Source organism: Erythrolamprus reginae, chromosome 4 (assembly GCF_031021105.1).
Source record: "Erythrolamprus reginae isolate rEryReg1 chromosome 4, rEryReg1.hap1, whole genome shotgun sequence".
In the NCBI taxonomy this organism is placed as follows: Eukaryota; Metazoa; Chordata; class Lepidosauria; order Squamata; family Dipsadidae; genus Erythrolamprus; species Erythrolamprus reginae.
Window position 1 is genome coordinate 125,201,247 of NC_091953.1, and position 22,175 is coordinate 125,223,421.

General features: G+C 41.1%; 1 protein-coding gene across 8 annotated transcripts in view; it reads right to left on the minus strand.

Moving 5' to 3' along the window:
- Positions 1-22,175, minus strand: part of LMO7 (LIM domain 7) — a 221,647-nt gene that overhangs the window by 78,524 nt on the left and 120,948 nt on the right. For all 8 annotated transcript variants that reach the window (XM_070751347.1, XM_070751345.1, XM_070751344.1 and 5 more), the window contains exon 4: positions 20,030-20,136. In XM_070751347.1, coding sequence (XP_070607448.1) covers positions 20,030-20,136 — 107 coding nt within the window. The remainder of the gene's footprint in view (positions 1-20,029; positions 20,137-22,175) is intronic.

A 22,175-nucleotide genomic window follows, 5' to 3' on the forward strand; every position in this document is an offset into this window, starting at 1 on the left:
TCCAGAGGGCCGGGGCCACCACAGAGAAGGCTCTTCCCCTGGGTCCCGCCAAGCAACATTGTTTGGTTGACGGGACCCGGAGAAGACCCCCTCGGCTCTGCTCCATCCCTGGAGGAATAAAAGGATACCAGCAGACAAACCTGGGAGGGTAAATGTTCAAATGCACAAATGGGTGTGAAGCAGCAGCAGGACTCTGGCAACTGTACCCAACTGACATTTCAAAAAAATAAAAAATAAAATGTCTTTTTCTGAAAGAGAAAAGTTTCTTTCAGAGGTTGTCACGTGACTTGGTGCATACAGACATTATTATCAGAACTACGGAACTGTCTGTCTAGGACCTTTCAAAACAAGAGAAAACAGAGACGTGGATTTAGGGCGCAAGTCCGTTCAGTTTCCATGCCCCAAAACATTTCTGCTGTCAGCAAACAGAGGCTGGGTGATAAATACTTTCCTTCTTCTTATAGCTGCTTGATTAAAAAGCAGCCTTTGAACGTGTTCCAACATATACACACATAGACAGAATAAAAACAGATCCACACCCTTTGGGATTAAGCCGTGCCTAAATGAGAAGGGGAAACTGTTTGGATGTTCATTACAAGACCTTCATGCCATCTACCTGTCATTCTTCTTCTTCTTCTTCTTTTTTGTGGTTTACTTAAGGCCAAGAATAGAAACAGAACCTGGATGGTATCAAAACTATTACTGAGACAGAAAGTCATCCAATATAATAATAATAATAATAATAATAATAATAATAATAATAATAATAATAACAACAACAACAACAACAATAATAATAATAATAATAATAATCATCATCATCATCATCTATCAGAAAGTTCCATTTTCTCCCCGCTTTGCATAGTAGCCACCATTGACAATATCTCTCACCCTCTTTGTTATGCACACAACTTTCTAATTCATGGTCTGTCAAACTTCTAATCATCCAGAATAGCCTTATTGTATTAAAAAAAAAATGGGGGTTAGACATCTGAGGGCCACAGAGTCCCCTCTTTTGAAAACAACAGCGTCTTAGGACTAGACAGAAAAACTTCAGTCACCCAACTTCTTTTATGAGAATTCGCAGTTAATAGTGAAATTCATTTTCTTAGTATGGTAAACGAACATGTTGTTTTTCCTTTCCTAACAAAAGTAAATGTGGAGAAGAAGCTGAGAAGAGACTTGATATCAGAGTTCAGGTACATAAGAGAGAGAGAGAGAGGAGAGAGAGAAAGAGAGAGAGATAAGGAGAAAGAAAGAAAGAAATGAGAGAGAGAAAAATAAGAAATAAGGAGAGAGAGAGAGAGAGAGAAATAAGGAGAGTGAATGAGAGAGAGAGAGAGCGAAATAAGGAGAGAGGAAGAAATAAGGAGAGAGAAAATAAGGAGTATAGGAGAGAGAGAGAAATAAGGAAAAAGAAACAAATAAGGAGAGAGAACGAGTGAGTAAATGAGAAAAAGATAAGGAGAAAGATATTGACAAAATTGAACGGGTCCAAAGACGGGCTACAAGAATGGTGGAAGGTCTTAAGCATAAAACGTATCAGGAAAGACTGAATGAACTCAATCTGTATAGTCTGGAGGACAGAAGGAAAAGGGGGGACATGATCGAAACATTTAAATATATTAAAGGGTTAAATAGGGTTCAGGAGGGAAGTGTTTTTAATAGGAAAGTGAACACAAGAACAAGGGGACACAATCTGAAGTTAGTTGGGGGAAAGATCAAAAGCAACATGAGAAAATATTATTTTACTGAAAGAGTAGTAGATCCTTGGAACAAACTTCCAGCAGACGTGGTAGATAAATCCACAGTAACTGAATTTAAACATGCCTGGGATAAACATATATCCATCCTAAGATAAAATACAGAAAATAGTATAAGGGCAGACTAGATGGACCAGGAGGTCTTTTTCTGCCGTCAGACTTCTATGTTTCTATGTAGTGAGAGAGAAATAAGAGGAGAAAGAGAGAAATAAGGAGAGAGAAAAAAATAAGGAGAGGGAAAGAAGGAGAGAGAGGGGAGAGAGAGAGAGAGAGAGAGAGAGAGATTGGTTAGGAGCTATTTTTCATTGCTAGAGAAATTAAGAGCAGAATTAATGAATCCAAGCTCCAGCCACGTCAGTTTCATTTTAATATAAGGAAAAATTGATAAGAGCTGCAGAGAGCGTGGAACAGGCTGTCATGGGAGATTGCAGCAAGATTTTTCCAAAGAGGCTGGCTAACTACCTCTTAAAGGTTTATTTATGTAGCGTACGACACCTTTTAAAGGTTCATTAGTCTTTCTGCAGGTTGCAGTGGTTTGCCTCCTCGTGATCCCTTCCATCTCCACAACTCTATGATGGTATAGGAGCTGTCTACCAAAGGGAGTTATTAAGGAAGATTCTCAATGACAACAAACTTTGTAGTTGGATTAAAAGAAGGCACAACAAAGACAAAGCTATATAAATCTATGACACATATATACCTCTTCATCTCCAAGCTAAAGCATTATTCATCCCTCTGTAAGACACCTACCTACTCTACATTCTACACGTATTACGTATGATTAGCCGTTGATCAACACGGATAAACTCATGATCCTATTGTACAGATAAGCTATGGAAAGTACTCATGTGACATTGCTACACATGAATAAATAGCCACATAGTAAACATATCAAAGGAAAGACAATTACATTTAAATGTTTTGTGGTGATAGGAGACGTTAACTAACATCCCCTGTGATGTAGAAATTCAGTTATACTTCATTTAACTTTTACATGGAGATGTAAAGCTTTAAAAAAAAATACTGCAGTACACCGAGGTTAGATTCCATAATTAGTAGTACATCAAGAGAAATTTCCCTTTTCAGTCTATGGATGAGTTCAAAACATGACCATTGTTTTAATAATTCAAGTACAATGGCATCATCTGTCTAGGATTAAATCCAGACTAAAAAATAACCTCTAAAATGGAATTACTGCTAATAGTTCATTACTGTAGTAAACGAATCCCAGCAACCAGTTAGGTCCCACAGAGTGGGCCTTCTCCGGGTCCCGTCAACTAAACAATATCGTTTGGTGGGGCCCAGGGGAAGAGCCTTCTCTGTGGCGGCCCCGGCCCTCTGGAACCAACTCCCCCCAGAAATTAGAATAGCCCCCACCCTCCTTGCCTTTCGTAAGCTCCTCAAAACCCCCTCTGCCGTCAGGCATGGGGGAACTAAGATATTCTTTCCCCCTAGGCTTCTACAATTTATGCATGGTGTGTTTGTATATATGATTGGTTTCATAACAAGGGTTTTTAGCTGTTTTAGTATTGGATTTTCACATTCTGTTTTTATCACTGTTTTTAGCCGCCCCGAGTCCATGGAGAGGGGCGACATACAAATCAAACAAACAAAGAAACAAACAAATAAATAAATAAAAATAAAAATAAATAAATAAAAATAAATAAATATAAATAAATAAATATAAATATAAATAAATAAATAAAAATAAATAGATAAATAGATAATAAATAAACAAACAAACAAACAAACAAACAAATAAATTGGGTGGTGCTATCAAGATAAGCTCTTGTCCCACAAAGAGATGAACCATGTTCTTTTTTCTTTTTTTTAAATATTTTTATTGATTTTTAACGATTTTTACATCACACAACATAAAACAGTGCGTAGTGAATTGTGCCCACCACCCCGACACACACACATTCCCCACCACCAAATTTGGGGGTGTTTCTTGTATAGTCCACTTAACCCAAGAGCAATATATCTGTTTACATACTATAGAGTGATTCCAATTTATTTCTTGTAGCTTGGTCTCGGATTCTACTCGTCATATATTGTCTTACCTTGTCCCACCGTCCCATCAGCTGTCCCAACTCAGTTTCATTATCCAAATTTATCCTTTTTTCCATAATTTCAAATTGAATATGGTCCACCATGTACCTATACCAATTTTGCATTGTCCATTTTGTCGCATCCTTCCAACCCAGAACTATTACTGCCTGAGTGCTTTCTATTGCTGCTTTTTTTATTTCTCTAAATTCTCCCATCACATTACTTTTTACTAGTACTACACCCTCTCAATTTGGCCTTGTCTGCAGAATCAGAAAAAGCAAAAAACAAGCCAAAAGCAACTTTCTTCCTCCTGTGGATTTAACAGAACTTCACACAATAACAGAGTTGGAAGGTAACTTGGAGGTCCTCAATCAGAAAACCCTATACCAGAGGTAGGCAAAGTTGGCTCTTCTATGACATGTGGACTTCAACTCCCAGAATTCCTGTGTCAATCATGCTAACTCGGGAATTCTGGGAGTTGAAGTCCACAAGTCATAGAAGAGCCAGCTTTGCATACCCCTGCCCTATACCATTTCAGACAAGTGGCTGTCTATTTAAAAACTTTCCAGTTGTGGAGCACAACCAACTTCTAAAGACAAGTTGTTTCATTGTTAATTGTTCTAACTACAAATTTCTCCTTAGTTCTAGGTTGCTTTCCTCTTTGATTAGTTTCCATCCATTGCTTCTTGTCCTGCCCTCAGGTTCTTTGGAGAATAGCTTGACTCCCTCTTCTTTGTGGCAACCCCTGAGATATTGGAACACTGGTATCATGTCACCCCTGGTCCTTCTTTTCACTAGATTAGCTAATTCCAGCTCTACAGAAGGCTGGATTGAAGCAGTAGAGTTCTTCCTAACTTTTAATAGAGATGTGGTAATTGTAAGTGAAGAACACTTTGACACTGTCCAACTCCGCTGAAGGTGTTATCTAGCCCAGTGATTTTCAACCTTTTTTGAGCCGCAGCACATTTTTTACATTTACGAAACCCTGGGGCACATTGAGCAGGGGGGGGGGGGGGGGGTTGGCGGCTAAAAAAAGTTTGGACAAAAAATTTCTCTCTCTCTCTCTTCCTCCCCTTCGCTCTATTTCTCTCTCCCTCCCTCTTTCTCTCCCTTCCTTCCTCTTCCTTCCTCTTCCTTCCTCTTTTTTGCTCTCTTTCTCTCTCCCTCCCTCCCTCCCTCCTATGTCTTTCTCTCTCTCTCCTTCCCTCCCTCTCTTTCTCTCTCTTTCTTGCTTTCTTTTTATCTCTTGCTCTCTCTCTCTCTCTCTTTCTCTCTTTCTTTCTCTTGTTCTCTCTCTTTCTCTCTCTCTTGCTTTCTTTCTCTCTCTCTTGTTCTCTCTTTCTCTCTCTCTCTTGCTTTCTTTCTCTCTGAGCTTCGCGGCACACCTGACCATGTCTTGCGGCACACTGGTTGAAAAACACTGATCTAGCCTGACAACAATAAGTTCGGAAACCAATCCACAAGCTTGAAGAATGAACCTCCTCTCTGATTCTAGGTGAATTTCCAATCAAACTAATTTGTTCACCTGGAGACGTTTGATGATTTATGGCACAGCAAGGTCAATGAGAAAGACATCCTTCCCTTCCTACAATGAAAAAAACACTCTACTATGGACAGTTATCAATGGTTCCACAGGGAAGCATGTGCTATAATTGTCATGACATCCATGTTGCTATATTCTAGACCAGTGGTTCTCAACCTTTCTAATGCTGCGACCCCTTAATACAGTTCCTCATGTTGTGGTGACCCCCACCCATAAGTCGAGCACCAATTCTCCCAACAGAGCTTTAACCTGATTGGCAGGAAGGTCAGAGGGACACCCCCACTGTAAATGCCTGATTGGTCGGATTGTAAAAATATGTTCCAAGGCACCAGAATAGAAACTTTAATTCCTAACACCATGGGAAATTTGTCTTTTCCAATGGTCTGTGAAATGGTTGTTCGACCCCCAAAGGGGTCCTGACCCCCAGGTTGAGAACTACTTTTCTAGAACATTGAAGGCAAAGTTCTCATTGAAATTCCAACTGGAAAAGGCTTATGCTCAGGGAGAAACGTCTTGAATGAGAAGTGAAAAAACAAAAAAGTCCAGTTGTCTCCAGAAAAAGCAAATTTGGGATTCTGTTTAGGTTTATTTAATTTATTTAATTTATTAGAGACGACTAATTAGACACAACTTCTCGAGACGACTCAGGGTGGCGTACAACATTAATATAACAATATATAAGAAATCTAATACGTATCTCTAAAATATGAAAATTTACTAAAAACATTTAAAAGACCCAATTAACACTCGTATACATTCATCCAATCCAATCATATCTCATATCAGCTGCTATAAAAACAACTGCTATACACAGAGAGTTGGCCTTCTCCGGGTCCCGTTGACCAAACAATGTTGTTTGGCGGGCCCCAGGGGAAGAGCCTTCTCTGTGGCGGCCCCGGACCTCTGGAATCAACTCCCCCCAGAGATTAGAACGGCCCCCACCCTCCTTGTCTTTCGCAAATTACTCAAGACCCACCTTTATCGCCAGGCATGGGGGAGTTAAGATATTTCTTCCCCCTAGGCCATTACAAGTTATGCATGGTATGTTTGTGTGTATGTTTGGTTTTTTATAATAAGGGTTTTTAGTTGTTTTATTAATTGGATTGTACATGCTGTTTTAATCGTTGTTGTTAGCCACCCCGAGTCTGCGGAGAGGGGCGGCATATAAATCCAATAAATAATAAATGATAAATAATAGTCCAGGCATTTCTGCCAATCTTTAACAGCTTAGATGTGAAATTTCTATTGAAGAAATTAATTTTACTAATTTATGTAGGGTTTTGCCGCCACACCTACTGCAGAATGACAAATTTTAATTTCAAGCACATTAGATTTTGTGCACGCCTTTAATACTCCATCCAGGAAAAGAGCTTTTGGATGTGAAGATAATAACTAGCCAGAAACCATACATCTGGACACAGAATTCACAGTTTCATCCTACATCTGCTTCACAGGTAAATTCCTTCTACAAAGTTCAAAGGTACTTAATTACTATAATCTGTGGAAGACTGCAGAGTCAGACATCTATAGATTTAAGGCAATTCAGACTAATTATTAAGAGAATTGCTTAAGCGTTCATAAATCAAAACAAGAAAACAGACAGGCTTAAGGCAGAAAAGTCGAGGGCCTGCAGTATTATGCAATAAGGAATCGAAGGTCACCTCCTGATACAGATGCCTTCTTCAGCAATAGCAATAGCACTTAGACTTATATACCACTTCACAGAGCTTTACAGACCTCTCTAAGCGCTTTACAGATTCAGCCTCTTGCCCCCAACAATCTGGGTCCTCGTTTTACCCACCTTGGAAGGATGGAAGGCTGAGTCAACCTTGAGCCAGTCAGAATTGAACTGCCGAACTGCTGGCAATAGAAGTAGCCTGCAGTACTGCATTCTAACCACTGCACCACCACGGCTTTAGTTGAAGAAAGGCTCACAACGCTTATGTTGCAAACCAGATGGGGTTAAGGCCTCATTCAGGATATCTCCTCACTATTCACTAGGAATTCACTGGGAATGGAGCCCAATTACTAAGGACTACAACCAAGTACCACTACCAAGTAGTCCTCAATTTACAACAGTTCATTTAGTGACTATTCAAAGATACGACACTGAAAAAAGGAACTTACTGTAAGGACTCTGTACATAACTGTTGGGTTGGCAATATATTGGCTGCAGGTGTTGCAGACTGCCACAAGGGGAGCTAGAGTTCAGCTAAAGTCACCCTCTCTGTTTCTCTTTGGCTGCTCACTGTTAGGTTCGCTCTGCAATTCTCTGCCTGCTCTGTACTGTAGTTATGTATTATAGCTAAAATGTGTTTAAGCTTGATATCTTTGTCTGCTGATTGTGACAAAGACAACTGGTAAGAAAGTCTATGTACTTGGTAGTATTTGGATTGTTATTCTGACTTATTTTGTGTATGACTTTAGACTGTTTATCTGAATATGTTAATTCTCAAAGTAAACTTTAATTCAAGTTAGTATATCTGTGTGTGGCTGAGTAGTTATTCAATCTCAATCTAAACATTTTTGTGTGTGCATAACTTTGGTAAACAAGGATTACTCTGCTCATACATTAAAACTTACGTTTTTCACACTGAAGCATCCCCACAGTTCATGGCAACTGGCTTATATTTATGATGATTCCAGAGTCTGGGTTCATGTGATCCCCTTTTCTGACTTTCTGACAAGCGAAGTCAACGGGGAAACCAGATTCATTTAACAAACATAGCAGCTGCAGAGATTCACTTAACCACTATGGCAAGCAAGGTGGCCAAACAAGGTAAAATTCACTTGATAAGTGTCTCACTTAAAGATATAAACTTTGAGTTAAATCGTGGCAGATCTGTGTTAGCAAAAACTTCAGAAGAGAAGGATTTAGGAGTAGTGATTTCTGACAGTCTCAAAATGGGTGAACAGTGCGGTCAGGCGGCAGGGAAAGTGAGTAGAATGCTTGGCTGCATAGCTAGAGGTATAACAAGCAGGAAGAGGGAGACTGTGATCCCGCTGTATAGAGCGCTAGTGAGACCATATTTGGAATACTGTGTTCGGTTCTGGAGACCTCACCTACAAAAAGATATTGACAAAATTGAACGGGTCCAAAGACGGGCTACAAAAATGGTGGAAAGTCTTGAGCATAAAACTTATCAAGAAAGACTTAATGAACTCAATCTGTATAGTCTGGAGGACAGAAGGGAAAGGGGGGACATGATGGAAACATTTAAATAGGTTAAGGTTCAGGAGGGAAGTGTTTTTAATAGGAAAGTGAACACAAGAACAAGGGGGCAGAATCTGAGGTTAGTTGGGGGAAAGATCAGAATCAACGTGAGAAAATATTATTTTACTGAAAGAGTAGTACAGTGTTCCCTCGATTTTTGCGGGGGATGCCTTCCAAGACCGCCCACGAAAGTCGAATTTCCGCGAAGTAGATATGCGGAAGTAAATACACCATTTTTGGCTATGGACAGTATCACAAGCCTTCCCTTAACACTTTAAACCCCTAAATTACCATTTCCCATTCCCTTAACAACCATTTACTCACCATTATTACTGGTACTCACCATTGAATAAGACAATTAGTGATCCTGATATTTATAAACATAATTATTTATTAACAATAATTATTTTTTTGTTATTTATTTGCAAAACTTATTAGTTTGGCGATGACGTATGATGTCATTGGGCGGGAAAAACTGTGGTATAGAAAAAAAACCTGTGAAGTATTTTTTAATTAATATTTTTTGAAAAACCGTGGTATAGGCTATTCGCGAAGTTCGAACCCGCGAAAATCGAGGGAACACTGTAGATACTTGGGAAAAAACGTGGTTGGTAAATCCACAGTAACTGAATTTAAACATGCCTGGAATAAATGTAAATCCATCCTAAGGTAAAATACAGGAAATAGTATAAGGGCAAACTAGATAGACCATGAGGTCTTTTTCTGCCGTCAATCTTCTATGTTTCTATGTGGCTGTAAGTTGAGAACTACTTGTAGACATGAGGAATACTTCAAAGCAAACATGCTTAGAATTAGCAGACAAAAACCATTGGTTATTCCCCCCGTTAACGAGACCACATCTGCAGGATTCATTTCTCCGAGCAAGATTTTAATTTGAATTCTAACAATTCAAATTAAATATCTTAACACATATGAAAGGGCACATGGAATATGGAAAAACCGCATCAAATCCCTGAAACCTATAGGCGCAGCCAGCACCTCTATGCATTACGCAAGAAGTCCGAAGGCTGTTGTGTAGCTTTCTCCAAGCGCCTGCATGTATTTTTAGCTGGAGTTTCGTGTTGCACCCTATAATAATCTTGGCTGTTTGACTTCGAGACATGTTCATTTCCTACAAAGAGCGGAGATTAATGTGCAAGCTGCTTGCACGGGAAGCCAGTGCCAAGAAAAACCTCCTTCTCTTGGTTCATCTAGTTTTCGGAATATTTATTTTTCCCCAGCTGATTAAAACAGGCATTGGGTTCCAAAGTTTGCAACATTGGAAACCGACGTCTGTAAAAGACAGTAGCTTTCCAAATTCCCTCTTGGGGGGAAATGGGGAGTGGGTGGGTTTGAAGGATATGCATTATTTCTTTCATCACAGGCTTCCACTGTTCTGGCTGCAGTCGCAATCCATCATATCTGGAAGACACCACCAAGGACTTTAGATATCCCAGCTAAGAGGGAGAGAGGAGGTTCTGTTTTCAAAAACAGCTCGAAAGAAAAGGAAACAGCAGTGGGGTAAGAGTTCCATCCAGTAGTGGGCTGCTAGCCGGAATGCCTAATTGGGCTCGCTTTGGCGGCTCTGGAGGTACCATTAATTTACTTTACTTTACTTGGATTTGTTTGCCGTCTTTCTCCGAGGACTTAGGGCGGCTCACAGCATATACCAAAACACAATAGTACAGTTCATCCAATTAATACACAGTGGTACCTCTACTTAAGAACTTTTCTAGATAAGAACCGGGTGTTGAAGATTTTTTTGCCTCTTCTTAAGAACCATTTTCTACTTAAGAACCCGAGCTCGGAAAAATGTCCCAGGAAATTTGAGAGCGCCACAAAGGCCCGGTCAGTTTCCTGCCATTCCCCCTTTAATCCCAGCCATATGGGCTGCCAGAGGAGCCTTTTGGTGGTGCTTAAGGAGGCTTTGGCAGTCCAGAGTGAACAAAGCATTTTCCTTTCTCTGGACGCTTGGATAGGGAATAAACCTCTGCCAGCATCCAGAAAAAAGAAACGCTCCCTTCGCTCTGGGCAGACGAGGAGTCAACACAGCGAAGGAAAGATGCCGGCTACAAAGCGAGCGAGCGAGAGGAGAGGGGAGCCCTTCAGCATGGGAAGGAAGAGGAAGCAGGTAGCAGCAGCATCCAGTGTATGGGAGGCAGCCTCGAGCCAAGTGTATGGGAGACACGTGCTTCTTCTCACTGCCTCACTCTCTTTTTTTTAATCCTTAAAGTTTTGGATTCTTTTTATTCCCCTCCCCTTCTTCCTTCAGCAGCGACTGTCCTCCTCCTCTTCTTCCTCCTCCTCCTCCCACACAAATTCCGAGCTTTTCGAGATTCGACTTCTGTAATGTTCTCCACATGGGGCTACCTTTGAAGAGTGTTCGGAAACTTCAGATAGTGCAGAATGCAGCTGCGAGAGCAATCATGGGCTTCTCTAGGTATGCCCATGTTACACCAACACTCCGCAGTCTGCATTGGTTGCTGATCAGTTTCCGGTCACAATTCAAAGTGTTGGTTATGACCTATAAAGCCCTTCATCAGAATATCTCCGAGACCGCCTTCTGCCGCACGAATCCCAGCGGCCAGTTAGGTCCCACAGAGTTGGCCTTCTCCGGGTCCTGTCGACTAAACAATGTCGGCTTGCAACACCCAGGGGAAGAGCCTTCTGTGTGGCGGCCCCGACCCTCTGGAACCAGCTCCCCCCAGAGATTAGGACTGCCCCCACCCTCCTTGCCTTTCGTAAACTTCTTAAAAGCCACCTCTGCCATCAGGCATGGGGGAACTGAGACATCTCCCCTTGCCTAGGTAGTTTTATGTATGGTATGTTTGTGTGTATGCTTTTTATATAATGGGGTTTTTAGGCTTTTAATGTAAAATTGTTATTTTAGACTTTAATATTAGATTTGCTATTATATATTGTTTTATCACTGCTGTGAGCCGTCCCGAGTCTGCGGAGAGGGGCGGCATACAAATATAATAATAATAATAATAATAATAATAATAATAATAATAATAATAATAATAATCTCAGCTGTAGGCAGAGTGAGGGCTTCGCGAGGGGGGAAAAGACCGCAGCCCAGACTACTTCCGCGCGGCACAGGTCTCCTGGCCTTGGGAGATGGCTGTGTGAGGCTGGAGGGGAGCCGGGCAGGAGAGAGCGAAGCTCTTCTGAGGCCAGGAGGGAGGAAAGAGGAAAAAAGCGAGGAGCGCACAGCAACACCAGCAGGGGAAAAAAGGAGAGCTGAGCTGAGATTGGTAATCCAGGAAGTGACAGCCGCCGATCAGCTGGAGCTGTCCATGCAACTTCATTTCCACCGGTGGAACTGTGTTCCACCCTGTCCTGCCTGCTGCCCACCCCTGTGCTACAGGCACAGCTTTGGTTCTCTTGCATGCACATGCGCTATGCAAGAGATTTCCTGGCAGTGGGAACGATGAAGCAGTGGAACAAGTTGCCTCCAGAAGTTGTGGGTGCTCCATCATTGGGGGCTTTTAGAAGAAAGCGAACGAGCAGTTGTCTGCTTTGGCCTGAGGTCTTCTGCTTGAGCAGGGAGCTGGACTAGAGCATAAGCAACGTGGTTTTGCTTATACGCATGCGCAGGAAGCAAAGACATGCTGAAATCTCGTGAGGGGGATGCGCATGTGAGAGAGATATCAGCATGCACAGAAGCAAAAAGTCACCAAAATCTCACACATGCGCATGTCCCCTCACAAGATTTGGCTTCTGCACATGTGCACAAAGCCAAAATACAGAAAAAATATGGTGGCATCCACAGGACTAGCAGCCGTGCGCAAATTGTGCAATCTGGCAGCTGTCCCCTACCATACCGATAGCAACCCATTACTGGAGGGGGGACATTTTTGCTGTTCCCAGGCTCTGCAGGCTTTCCTCAAGCCTCCGAGGGGACAAAAACGGCTTCCCCAGGCTCCAGAGACCTTCTGAAGGGTGGAAACAGGCTCGTTTCCTGCCTTCCCAAACTTCTGGTAGGCCCGTTTTTCACCCTACCTGAACCTCCACATACGCCCTGCATTTACCTGCATTCAAAATTGTCTGCGTGGGGACTACTGGAAGGGGAAGGACGGGGTCAATGGAGCCAGCCAGAAATGGGATTTGGGGGTTTCTCCAAACTGCACCGAATCTTAGCTGGAGGTTCTACCGAACCCCTGCAAACTCCCAGCTGCCCATCCCTGGCCTTGCGCTTCTTAGGAGAGCTTCAACACAAGTCTTGCACAATGGACTTACTATTAAGCTGCCTGATCTCCGCTGATTTTCTCTGCTAGGGACTGCCATCTCCGATGAGCTCCTTATCATTCCAACCTTCCTTAAGCCAACCCAGAAGAAAGGAACCATTTCTTTTTTAAAAATATGTATTTATTAAATTTTTTCTGTTTTAAAAACAATACATAATCATATTTACAGGTGAATCCGCATCATATATACATTTCTATCAACGTTATCTTTTGGTTACTTTTAGATTTCTTGATGTTTCATTTCAATGTTTAGTTTGAGTTTCTTTCTTTTGTCCATTGATACCATTTTGTCCAGATTTCATAGTGGTCCGAATCTTTTTGATTATTAAGTTCCATTGTCAATCTGTCCATCTCTGCGCAGTCGTATATTTTCTTGATGATCTCGTTGTCTTCAGGTATTTGCGGGTTTTTCCAGTTCTGTGCAAATACAATCCTTGCCGCTGTTGTTATATGCAAGCTTAAATATTTTACATTTTTAGAATAAGTCCCTCTCATAATACCCAGTAGAAAAAACTCTGGTGTATATTCTATTTTTGTGTTTGTTATTTGACACAACCAATTATTTATTTTTTTCCAATATTTTCTTGTCTCTGGACATAATCACCATAGATGAAAGAAGGTGCCTTGGGTTTTATTACATTTCCAACACATTGGGCTATAATTTTTGTGCATTTTGGCTAGTCTTTTGGGCGGGAGATGCCAACGGTATAACATTTTATATTGGTTAGGAACCATTTCTGGATGGCTACGGAATTGCAGCAGAAGCTTTAGTCAACCACTCTAGGACCGTGACAGTCTGGGATAGAGGAGCGGGGGTTTTTTGTGAGTGCATGAACATGCTTCGTTTTTCTTCGTGTGTGCATGAACATGAATATGTGCATGCACAAATGAATGAATGCGGACATGCATGTACATACACTGATCTATGCAGACATGTGCACATGCGTAACAGAGACCCAAAGACCAGCTGGCTGGCGGGAGGCAAGGCATCCCAACACGTGCAAGAGGTAAGATCTTTTTATTTCACCGCTTGCAGGGAAATAGAAGCTCACGAAAGAAACACCACAGAGATCTGGCCTGGGATGATGGCCCATGTGCCAGCAAAAAGGGCTCTGCATGCCACTTCTGGCACGCACGCCATTGGGTTCACTATTATGGGACCAGAACAGTGGTTCCCAACCTTTCTAATGCTGCAACTCCTTAATACAGTTCCTCATGTTGTGGTGACCCCCAACCATAAGTCTAGCGCCAATTCTCCCAACAGAGCTTTAAGCTGATTGGCAGGAAGGTCAGAGGGACAACCCCACTGTAAACGCCTGATTGGTCGGATCGTAAAAATATGTTCCAAGGTGCCAGGATAGAAGCTTTATTTCCTAACACCATGGGAAATACGTCCTAGGCGACCCCTGTGAAACGGTCATTATAGATAAGGAAAATTATAGAGTGTGCCGAGATGGACATGATGACGAGGCAGTTAAATAATCAAGAAGAATCAGACTTTTATAAAATTTGGGAAAGGATTTATATCTGGTTGAATAAAAAGAATGCTAAATGAATTGGAAATACTGTGTGTGTGTGTGTGTGTGTGTGTGTGTGTGTGTGTGTATATATATATATATATATACACACACACACACACACACACACACACACACACACAGTATTTCCAATTCATTTAGCATTCTTTTTATTCAACCAGATATAGGTTTATTCAACTAGAAAGGGTGTGGCTAGCTGATGAGGCCTAATAAGGCCGAAATGGATCTATACTAGTCTCCCTTAATTTTAAAAAAACATTTAACACATACAAAATATAGTTTGTCGGCTATAAATATATTACTGCCTTGCAGTGGCCCGGGTTGGGCCTAGAGGCAAAAAAGGAGCTGTGACGTTCCTTAAAAATATACCAGGGTGATCCGACATAAGAAAAACATATATATATATATATATATATATATATATATATATATATATATATATATATATATATATATATATATATACATACATACATAAATTTACTTCTTAGAAATGCTTTAATATATGAAAAAATTAAATAGAATTTTTTTATTCTCTGTATTGCTCTTATAAATTTTAGTTTTCTCTTTTCTGTATTGGAAAGGCTTCTATTTTGAGTGGGGCAATTGTAGCCCCTGCATATGTTCGATGTTTGTTTGTCTTGTTTGTCTTTTTATGAAAAATTAATAAAATATATTTAAAAAAAGAAAAGAAAAGGTCATTTGACCCCCAAAGGGCTCCCGACCCCCAGATTGAGAACCCCTGGAATAGAAGATATCCAAGGTCTCTTATGAATCTATTATTCTTTTCTGCAGCGCAGCATTCATATGAAACCCTGCTCTTTTTCCCTCTATCTCACTCCAAAACCAAAGCTTTGGAGAGGGAAAAGGAAACTGGTACTCGAGACAGTAACACACAGGGATGGGCTAATGCCCGGACGAGGGGGAACGCAGTGGGGTAGCAAAAGTGGAGTTCCACCCCAGAGCACCCAATATGCACAGAAAGATGCTGAAAGAAAATGCAGGGTATCCTGCATAAACTACGCCCACAGTGTTTTATTTTTATTTATTTATTTATTTATTTATTTATTTTGTCCAATACACAATAAGGGTTTTAGTGGGTATATATCTATATACACATAGTAAAATACATGATGAAGGTTATAGAGGAGATACTCATAGTAAAATATATCTATGAAAGAACAGAAAAGAAGATATAATAATAGAACATATCAATGAAAGAGTAGAAGAAGAGGTATAGGAATAGAAGAAAGGTATAGGAGATATTTGTATGCCGCCCCGAGTCTTCGGAGAGGGGCGGCATACAAATCTAAATAATAAATAAAAATAAATAAATATAGGAGAGCAATAGGACAGGGGACGGAAGGCACTCGAGTGCACTTGTACTCGCCCCTTACTGACCTCTTAGGAATCTGGATAGGTCAACTGTAGATAATCTAAGGGTAAAGTGTTGGGGGTTTGGGGATGACACTATGGAGTCCGGTAATGAGTTCCACGCTTCGACAACTCGGTTACTGAAGTCATAGTTTTTACAGTCAAGTTTGGAGCGGTTAATATTAAGTTTAAATCTGTTGTGTGCTCTTGTGTTGTTGTGGTAGTCAACATTTTGGTAGCCCCTCACTGGTTACACACATGGCTTTGTGGCAGAAAACTCTCTCATCGCCTGTACATGCAGCAGCCAGTTCGACAGCATTTCTAGCAGAACGAGAGGGAACTAACTGCACCGCCTTCTCGTTTTACTCCCGCAGCGGGAGGGGACAGAGAGAGGCAGTTCCACAAGGAATGCAAATCTGAAGTTGCCAAGCCTTTTTGCCAGGCCCACACGTTGCCTCCTGAAAAAAGGAAAACCTGTTAGGGAAAAATGCCGGCTGTTGCTTCGCTTCTCCACTAACAGGAAGATACCATGGCGTTCCGGGTTTGGTCGCCTGGGAGCAATTCTGACACGCCACAGGAGCAGTTGTTGGATAGGTCGGTTTTCCAGGTGGCAAAAGATTTAGCTGGGTGGATTTTCCAAAGGTGCTTACGGGCCGCTTTCTCGCAAAGCAAAGGGAAGGCCAGGTGGGGAGAAAGCGTGAGAGGGTTTATTTGTATCCTCTTTCACAAATGGCACTTGGAAACTCCCCCTTTCTAAGAGGTCTGTAAGGGGCATGCATAAGCGCACCATTGTGCCTACCGTCCCTGTCCTACTGTCTTCTTTTATTGTGTGCTTGTGTTGTATGGTTTTTAAATGATGGGTTTTTAGATGCTTTCTTTTAAATATTAGATTTGCTACACTGTCACATTGTTATTATTATTGTTGTGAGCCGCCCGGAGTCTGCTTAGAGGGGTGGCATGCAAATCTAATAAATTATTATTATTATTATTGTTGTTGTTGTTGTTGTTGTTACTTTTTACTTATTATTATTTATTAGATTTCTATGCCGCCCCTCTCCCTAGGCTCGGGCGACTTATGTTTATACAAACTACTATCCTCTAAATGTTTGACAAGTTGATACTGAGACTCTAGAAAAAGTGCAGAGAAGAGCGACAAAGATGATTAGGGGACTGGAGGCTAAAACATATGAAGAATGGTTGCAGGAAGTGGGCCTGGCTAGTTTAATGAAAAAGAAGGACCAGAGAGACATGATAGCAGTGTTCCAGTATCTCAGGAGTTGCCCCAAAGAAGAAGGAGTCAAGCTATTCTCCAAAGCACCTGAGGGTAGAACAAGAAGCAATGGGTGGAAACTAAACAAGGGGAGAAGTAACTTAGAACTAAGGAGAAATTTCCTGACAGTCAGAACGGTTGATCAGTGGAACAGCTTGTCTCCAGAAGTTGTGAATGCCCCAACACTGGACGTTTTTAAGCAGATGTTGGATGACCATCTGTCTGAAGTAGTGTAGGGTTTCCTACCTAAGCAGGGGGTTGGACTAGAAGACCTTTAAGGTCCTTTCCAACTCTGTTGCTGCTGTTGCTGTTGTTGTTGTTATTATTATTATTAAAAATAAAAATAAATAAAATAAAATAAAATAAAATAAAATAAAATCAACATTTGCCGAATGCTTTCTTTAACCTCGGGAGTGCTCATAGTCTTGACAGACTCTGAGGAATTTGGCCGTTCGCTGCTTTTCAAACTTAGAAACCACATAACGTTTATGTGCACCTTTACACACACCTTTTCTGGCATTCTCAAGCAGGTTGCACCCTATACATCAACGAGCAAATCTAAAATAATTATTTGAACAATTAAACAGATCCTTTATTTTTTTTTAAAGCCGGCCACAATGTCCTTGACTTTCATTTTGCTAGGCGGTTTATACCCTTCCTAAAATGAAGCAGGCACACTGATACAACAACAACAACAAATTTTATTTGATTAGTTAATTGACCATTTCAAAGCAAAAATATTGACCACATCGGTCGTCATAAAACTGTGACTGGTTAAAATACAATAAAATTGGATAAAATAAAGTAAAACATGAGAATATAATTCATGCAAAAGATTCCCGTCAACTAAAGAATGTTGCTTGGCGGGACCCAGGGGAAGAGCCTTCTCTGTGGCGGCCCCGGCTCTCTGGAACCAACTCCCCCCAAAGATTAGAATTGCCCCCACCCTCCTTGCCTTTCGTAAGCTGCTTAAAACCCACCTCTGCAATCAGGCATGGAGGAATTGAGACCCTCTTCCCCCTAGGCCTTTACAATTCTATGCATGGTATGTATGTATGTATATATGTATGTATGTATGTATGTATGTATGTTTGGTTTTTTTTTATATTAATGGGCTTTTAATTATTTCTAACATCAGACTACTATTGTACACTGCTTTATTGTTGCTGTTAGCCGCCCCGAGTCTCCAGAGAGGGGCGGCATACAAATCCAATAAATAAATAAATAAATTATATTAAACAAATGTAAGGTACTGATATAAAATATTCTAAAGTTAATTTATCTCCTTTGCATGCCACCCCAATATCTTCTATAAAAGGAATAGTGCAAAGATATTAAAGCTCAGACGCAACTACAAGAAACTAATAGCTAATAAGAAAACACACTGATACAGACAAGTCATAGCAAAACTTTCTGATGGTTTTCTCTTTGGGAAGAATGGAATTTGTCCTCGTCACTTTTGGGGTCAACGTTAGGGAGGGTTGAGATGACGAATGCTGTATCTCAGAGAGCCATGTCATGGGTGAAAAGGTGCGGTCACTAAGAGTTTCAGGTAAAACTGAGGGTAAAGTTAAAGCAAAAGATTTCCTGGTCAACCGTTGCCGAGTGAAGTCAGCAGTTATCACGTAACTCGCATGCCAGCTCTCCCATATTTCTCTACCAAAGGGAGAGTCTGCATTCTCAATATAGTTTTACCGGTGTCATATCTGAAAGATTAACAACCCTACAAATAGACATCTCTGCCCAGAATAACCACTCAGACCAAAAGTACCTTTTCCGCTCAAGTTTTGCATTTCCTCTCTAAATGGACATAACTACAGATTAGTCCTCATCTGGTGACCTCAATTTAACCCAATTTTTCACGTTGCTAACTGAAACGTTCATTAAGCGAATTTTGTCGTTGCATTTTGCGACTTTTTGTTGCACAGTCATTAAGTTTGGAGATGCTGCAGTGATTGTAAGCGTGAAAAAGGGTCATAAGTCACTTTCCCCCTTGCCTTTGTAACTTCAAGCTGTCACTAAGTGAACTGTTGTAAGTCAAGAACTACCTCTATCAATCTGTGAAGTAGCTTATCACATTTTATATAAATAGACAGATGAGGGGGCGGAGAGAGAGATAATTATGATATAGATTAGATAGATGATAGATGGATGGATGGATAGACAGACAGATAAATCGAGAAAGAAGGAAGGAAGGAAGGAAAGGGAGAGAGAAGTAGAGAGAGAGAGAGAAAGAAAGAAAGAAAGAAGGAAGGAGGGGAGAGAGGGAGGGAGGAAAGAAAGAAAGAAGAAGGAAAGGGTGTGAGAGAGAGAGAAAGAAAGGAAGAAAGAAAGAAAGAAAGAAAAGAGGGTAGAGATAGATAGACAGACAGACAAGGATAGAGAAGGAAGGGGGAGGGAGAGAGGGAGGGAAGGAGGAAGGAAGGAAATAAGGGAGGAAGGAAGGAAGGAAGGAAGGAAGGAAATAAGGGAGGGAGGAAGGAAGGAAGGAAAGGTAGAAAAAGAGAAAGAAAAGTAGAGATATATGATAGATAGATATATAGATAGATAGATAGAGAGAGAGAGAGAGAGAGAGAGAAAGAAAGAAAGAAGGAAGGAAGGAAGGAAGGGAGAGAGGGAGAGAGGAAAGAAAGAAAGAAAGAAGGAAGGAAAGGGTGAGAGAGAGAAAGAAAGGAAGAAAGAAAGAAAGAAAGAAAGAAAGAAAAGAGGGTAGAGATAGATAGACAGACAGACAAGGATAGAGAAGGAAGGGGGGAGGGAGAGAGGGAGGGAAGGAGGAAGGAAGGAAGGAAATAAGGGAGGAAGGAAGGAAGGAAGGAAGGAAGGAAAGGTAGAAAAAGAGAAAGAAAAGTAGAGATATATGATAGATAGATAGATAGAGAGAGAGAGAGAGACAGACAGACAGACAGTCCTGAGGATTGGGCTAGCTTCTCCCTGGAACTTAACAGCAAACCTCAACTTGTACATCTCAACCAAGATTCAACAACGTACACACACAGAAAGCCAAGGACTTAGCCACACTTACTTGACAGTAACTCGATTAGATAAATCCTGAAGGTCACCGGGATGAAACAGCTGAGCTTCTTTTAATCCCAGGTTTTCACAAGCTTTCAAAAAGACGTTGATATTATCCTGCGAAAGAAGAGCAGAAGGCGTCCGCTTTAGTTTTGAAGGAGCGTGGCAGAAAGCGTGTAAAGTCTCAAAGTTCAGCCTGGTCTTCGGGATCACTGATGACAAGTAACATTTCCTGTGGTTCTAGTAGCTACTCCGGAGCTGGCTTGACTGACAGGCAGGCTAAAGATTAGCAGGTATAAAGGCAAAAAGGAAAAAAAACGGGGCTGGCCGGCAAGGAGCGGCTTTCCCCCTCGGTGTCAGCTCTGCAAACAAACGCCCTCTCTCTCTTTTTTTTTAAAGCTTTGCATGACAAGCCTCACCTCTCACATGTAAAAATAACTCCGGCTGCTGACATTCACCCACCCAGGAATGGTTGGCAACGGAGGAGGAGCACTGTTTCTATGCCACCGAGGATTGCAAAAAGTACCACCTGCGAGTGGGTTTTGGTTACCAGAGGACGGAGAAGAGAGGGAGAGAGATTGAAAGAGGCAAGGAAAGGAGGCGAGGCAACAGCAAAATGTGTGGTTTCACTGGGCAAACTAGGTGCGGCTGAGCACAAATTTGCACCACCTGTTTCCAGGGACAGCTTACTTCCAACCCTGGAGAGAGAGAGAGAGAAAGAGACAGAGAGAGAGAGACAGAGAGAGAGACAGAGAGACAGAGAGAGAGAGATGGAGGAAGGGAGGTTCTCCTTGGTTGGGAATTATTATTATTATTATTATTATTATTATTATTATTATTATTATTATTATTATTATTTAGATTTGTATGCCGCCCCTCTCCGTAGACTCGGGGCGGCTCACAACAATAACAAAGACAATGTAAGAACAAATCTAATAATTTCAAAAACACTAAAAAACCCATTATTAAAAGCAAACATACACACAAACATACCATGTATAAACTGTATAGGCCTGGGGGAGATGTCTCAGTTCCCCCATGCCTGACGGCAGAGATGGGTCTTAAGAACTTTACGAAAGGCAAGGAGGGTGGGGGCAGTTCTAATCTCCGGGGGGAGCTGGTTCCAGAGGGTCGGGGCCACCGCAGAGAAGGCTCTTCCCCTGGGCCCCGCCAAATGACATTGTTTAGTCGACGGGACCCAGAGAAGGCCAACTCTGTGGGACCTAACCGGTCGCTGGGATTCGCGTGGCAGAAGGCGGTCCAGGAGATATTCTGGGCCAATGCCATGAAGGGCTTTATAGGTCATAACCAACACTTTGAATTGTGACCGGAAATTGATCGGCAACCAATGCAGACTGCGGAGTGTTGGTGTGACATGGGCATATCTTGGGAAGCCCATGACTGCTCTCGCAGCTGCATTCTGCACGATCTAAAGTTTCCGAACACTTTTCAAAGGTAGCCCCATGTAGAGAGCATTACAGTAGTCGAACCTCGAGGTGATGAGGGCATGGGGAATGCCAACCTCTCTAACCCTTGAGCCTAACTCCCTGATCCCTGCCTTCGCCTTTCCCAAGAAATGTTCAATTATCACCAGGGAACAGCAATTCAGTTGTCTTAAATTTGTGAAATGTTTTCAACTAACTTTTGGCCAAAAATAACCCCAGTTTTTGTCCATCACGTCAACTTTTTCTTTTTTAAAAAATTGCTTTTCGAATATATTTTAAAACAGACAAATAAACAACAATGAAAACATTTTTTTTTAATATTAAGGGTTTAAAATTGTTTTTAACTATTGGATTGTACTGTTTTGTTGTTGTAAGCTGCTCCGAGTCTCCGGAGAGGGGCGGCATACAAATCTAATTATTAATAATAATAATAATAATAATAATAATAATAATAATAATAATAAACAAACAAAAAACAACTAAAAAAGAAATTATAATATCAGCAAACATTCAGTATTTCTGCATTGCTACATCAGATATTTCATTCAATCTTATAATAATATATATATTAATTAATTAATTACAGTATTCATATTAATTCATACAATCACAAAATCTCTATTCAAACCATTCATATTTACATATTTATATTCTTTATTTTACTCATTTTTATGTATCTTTTGTGATCTTTTTATTTCTATTTCTTAACTC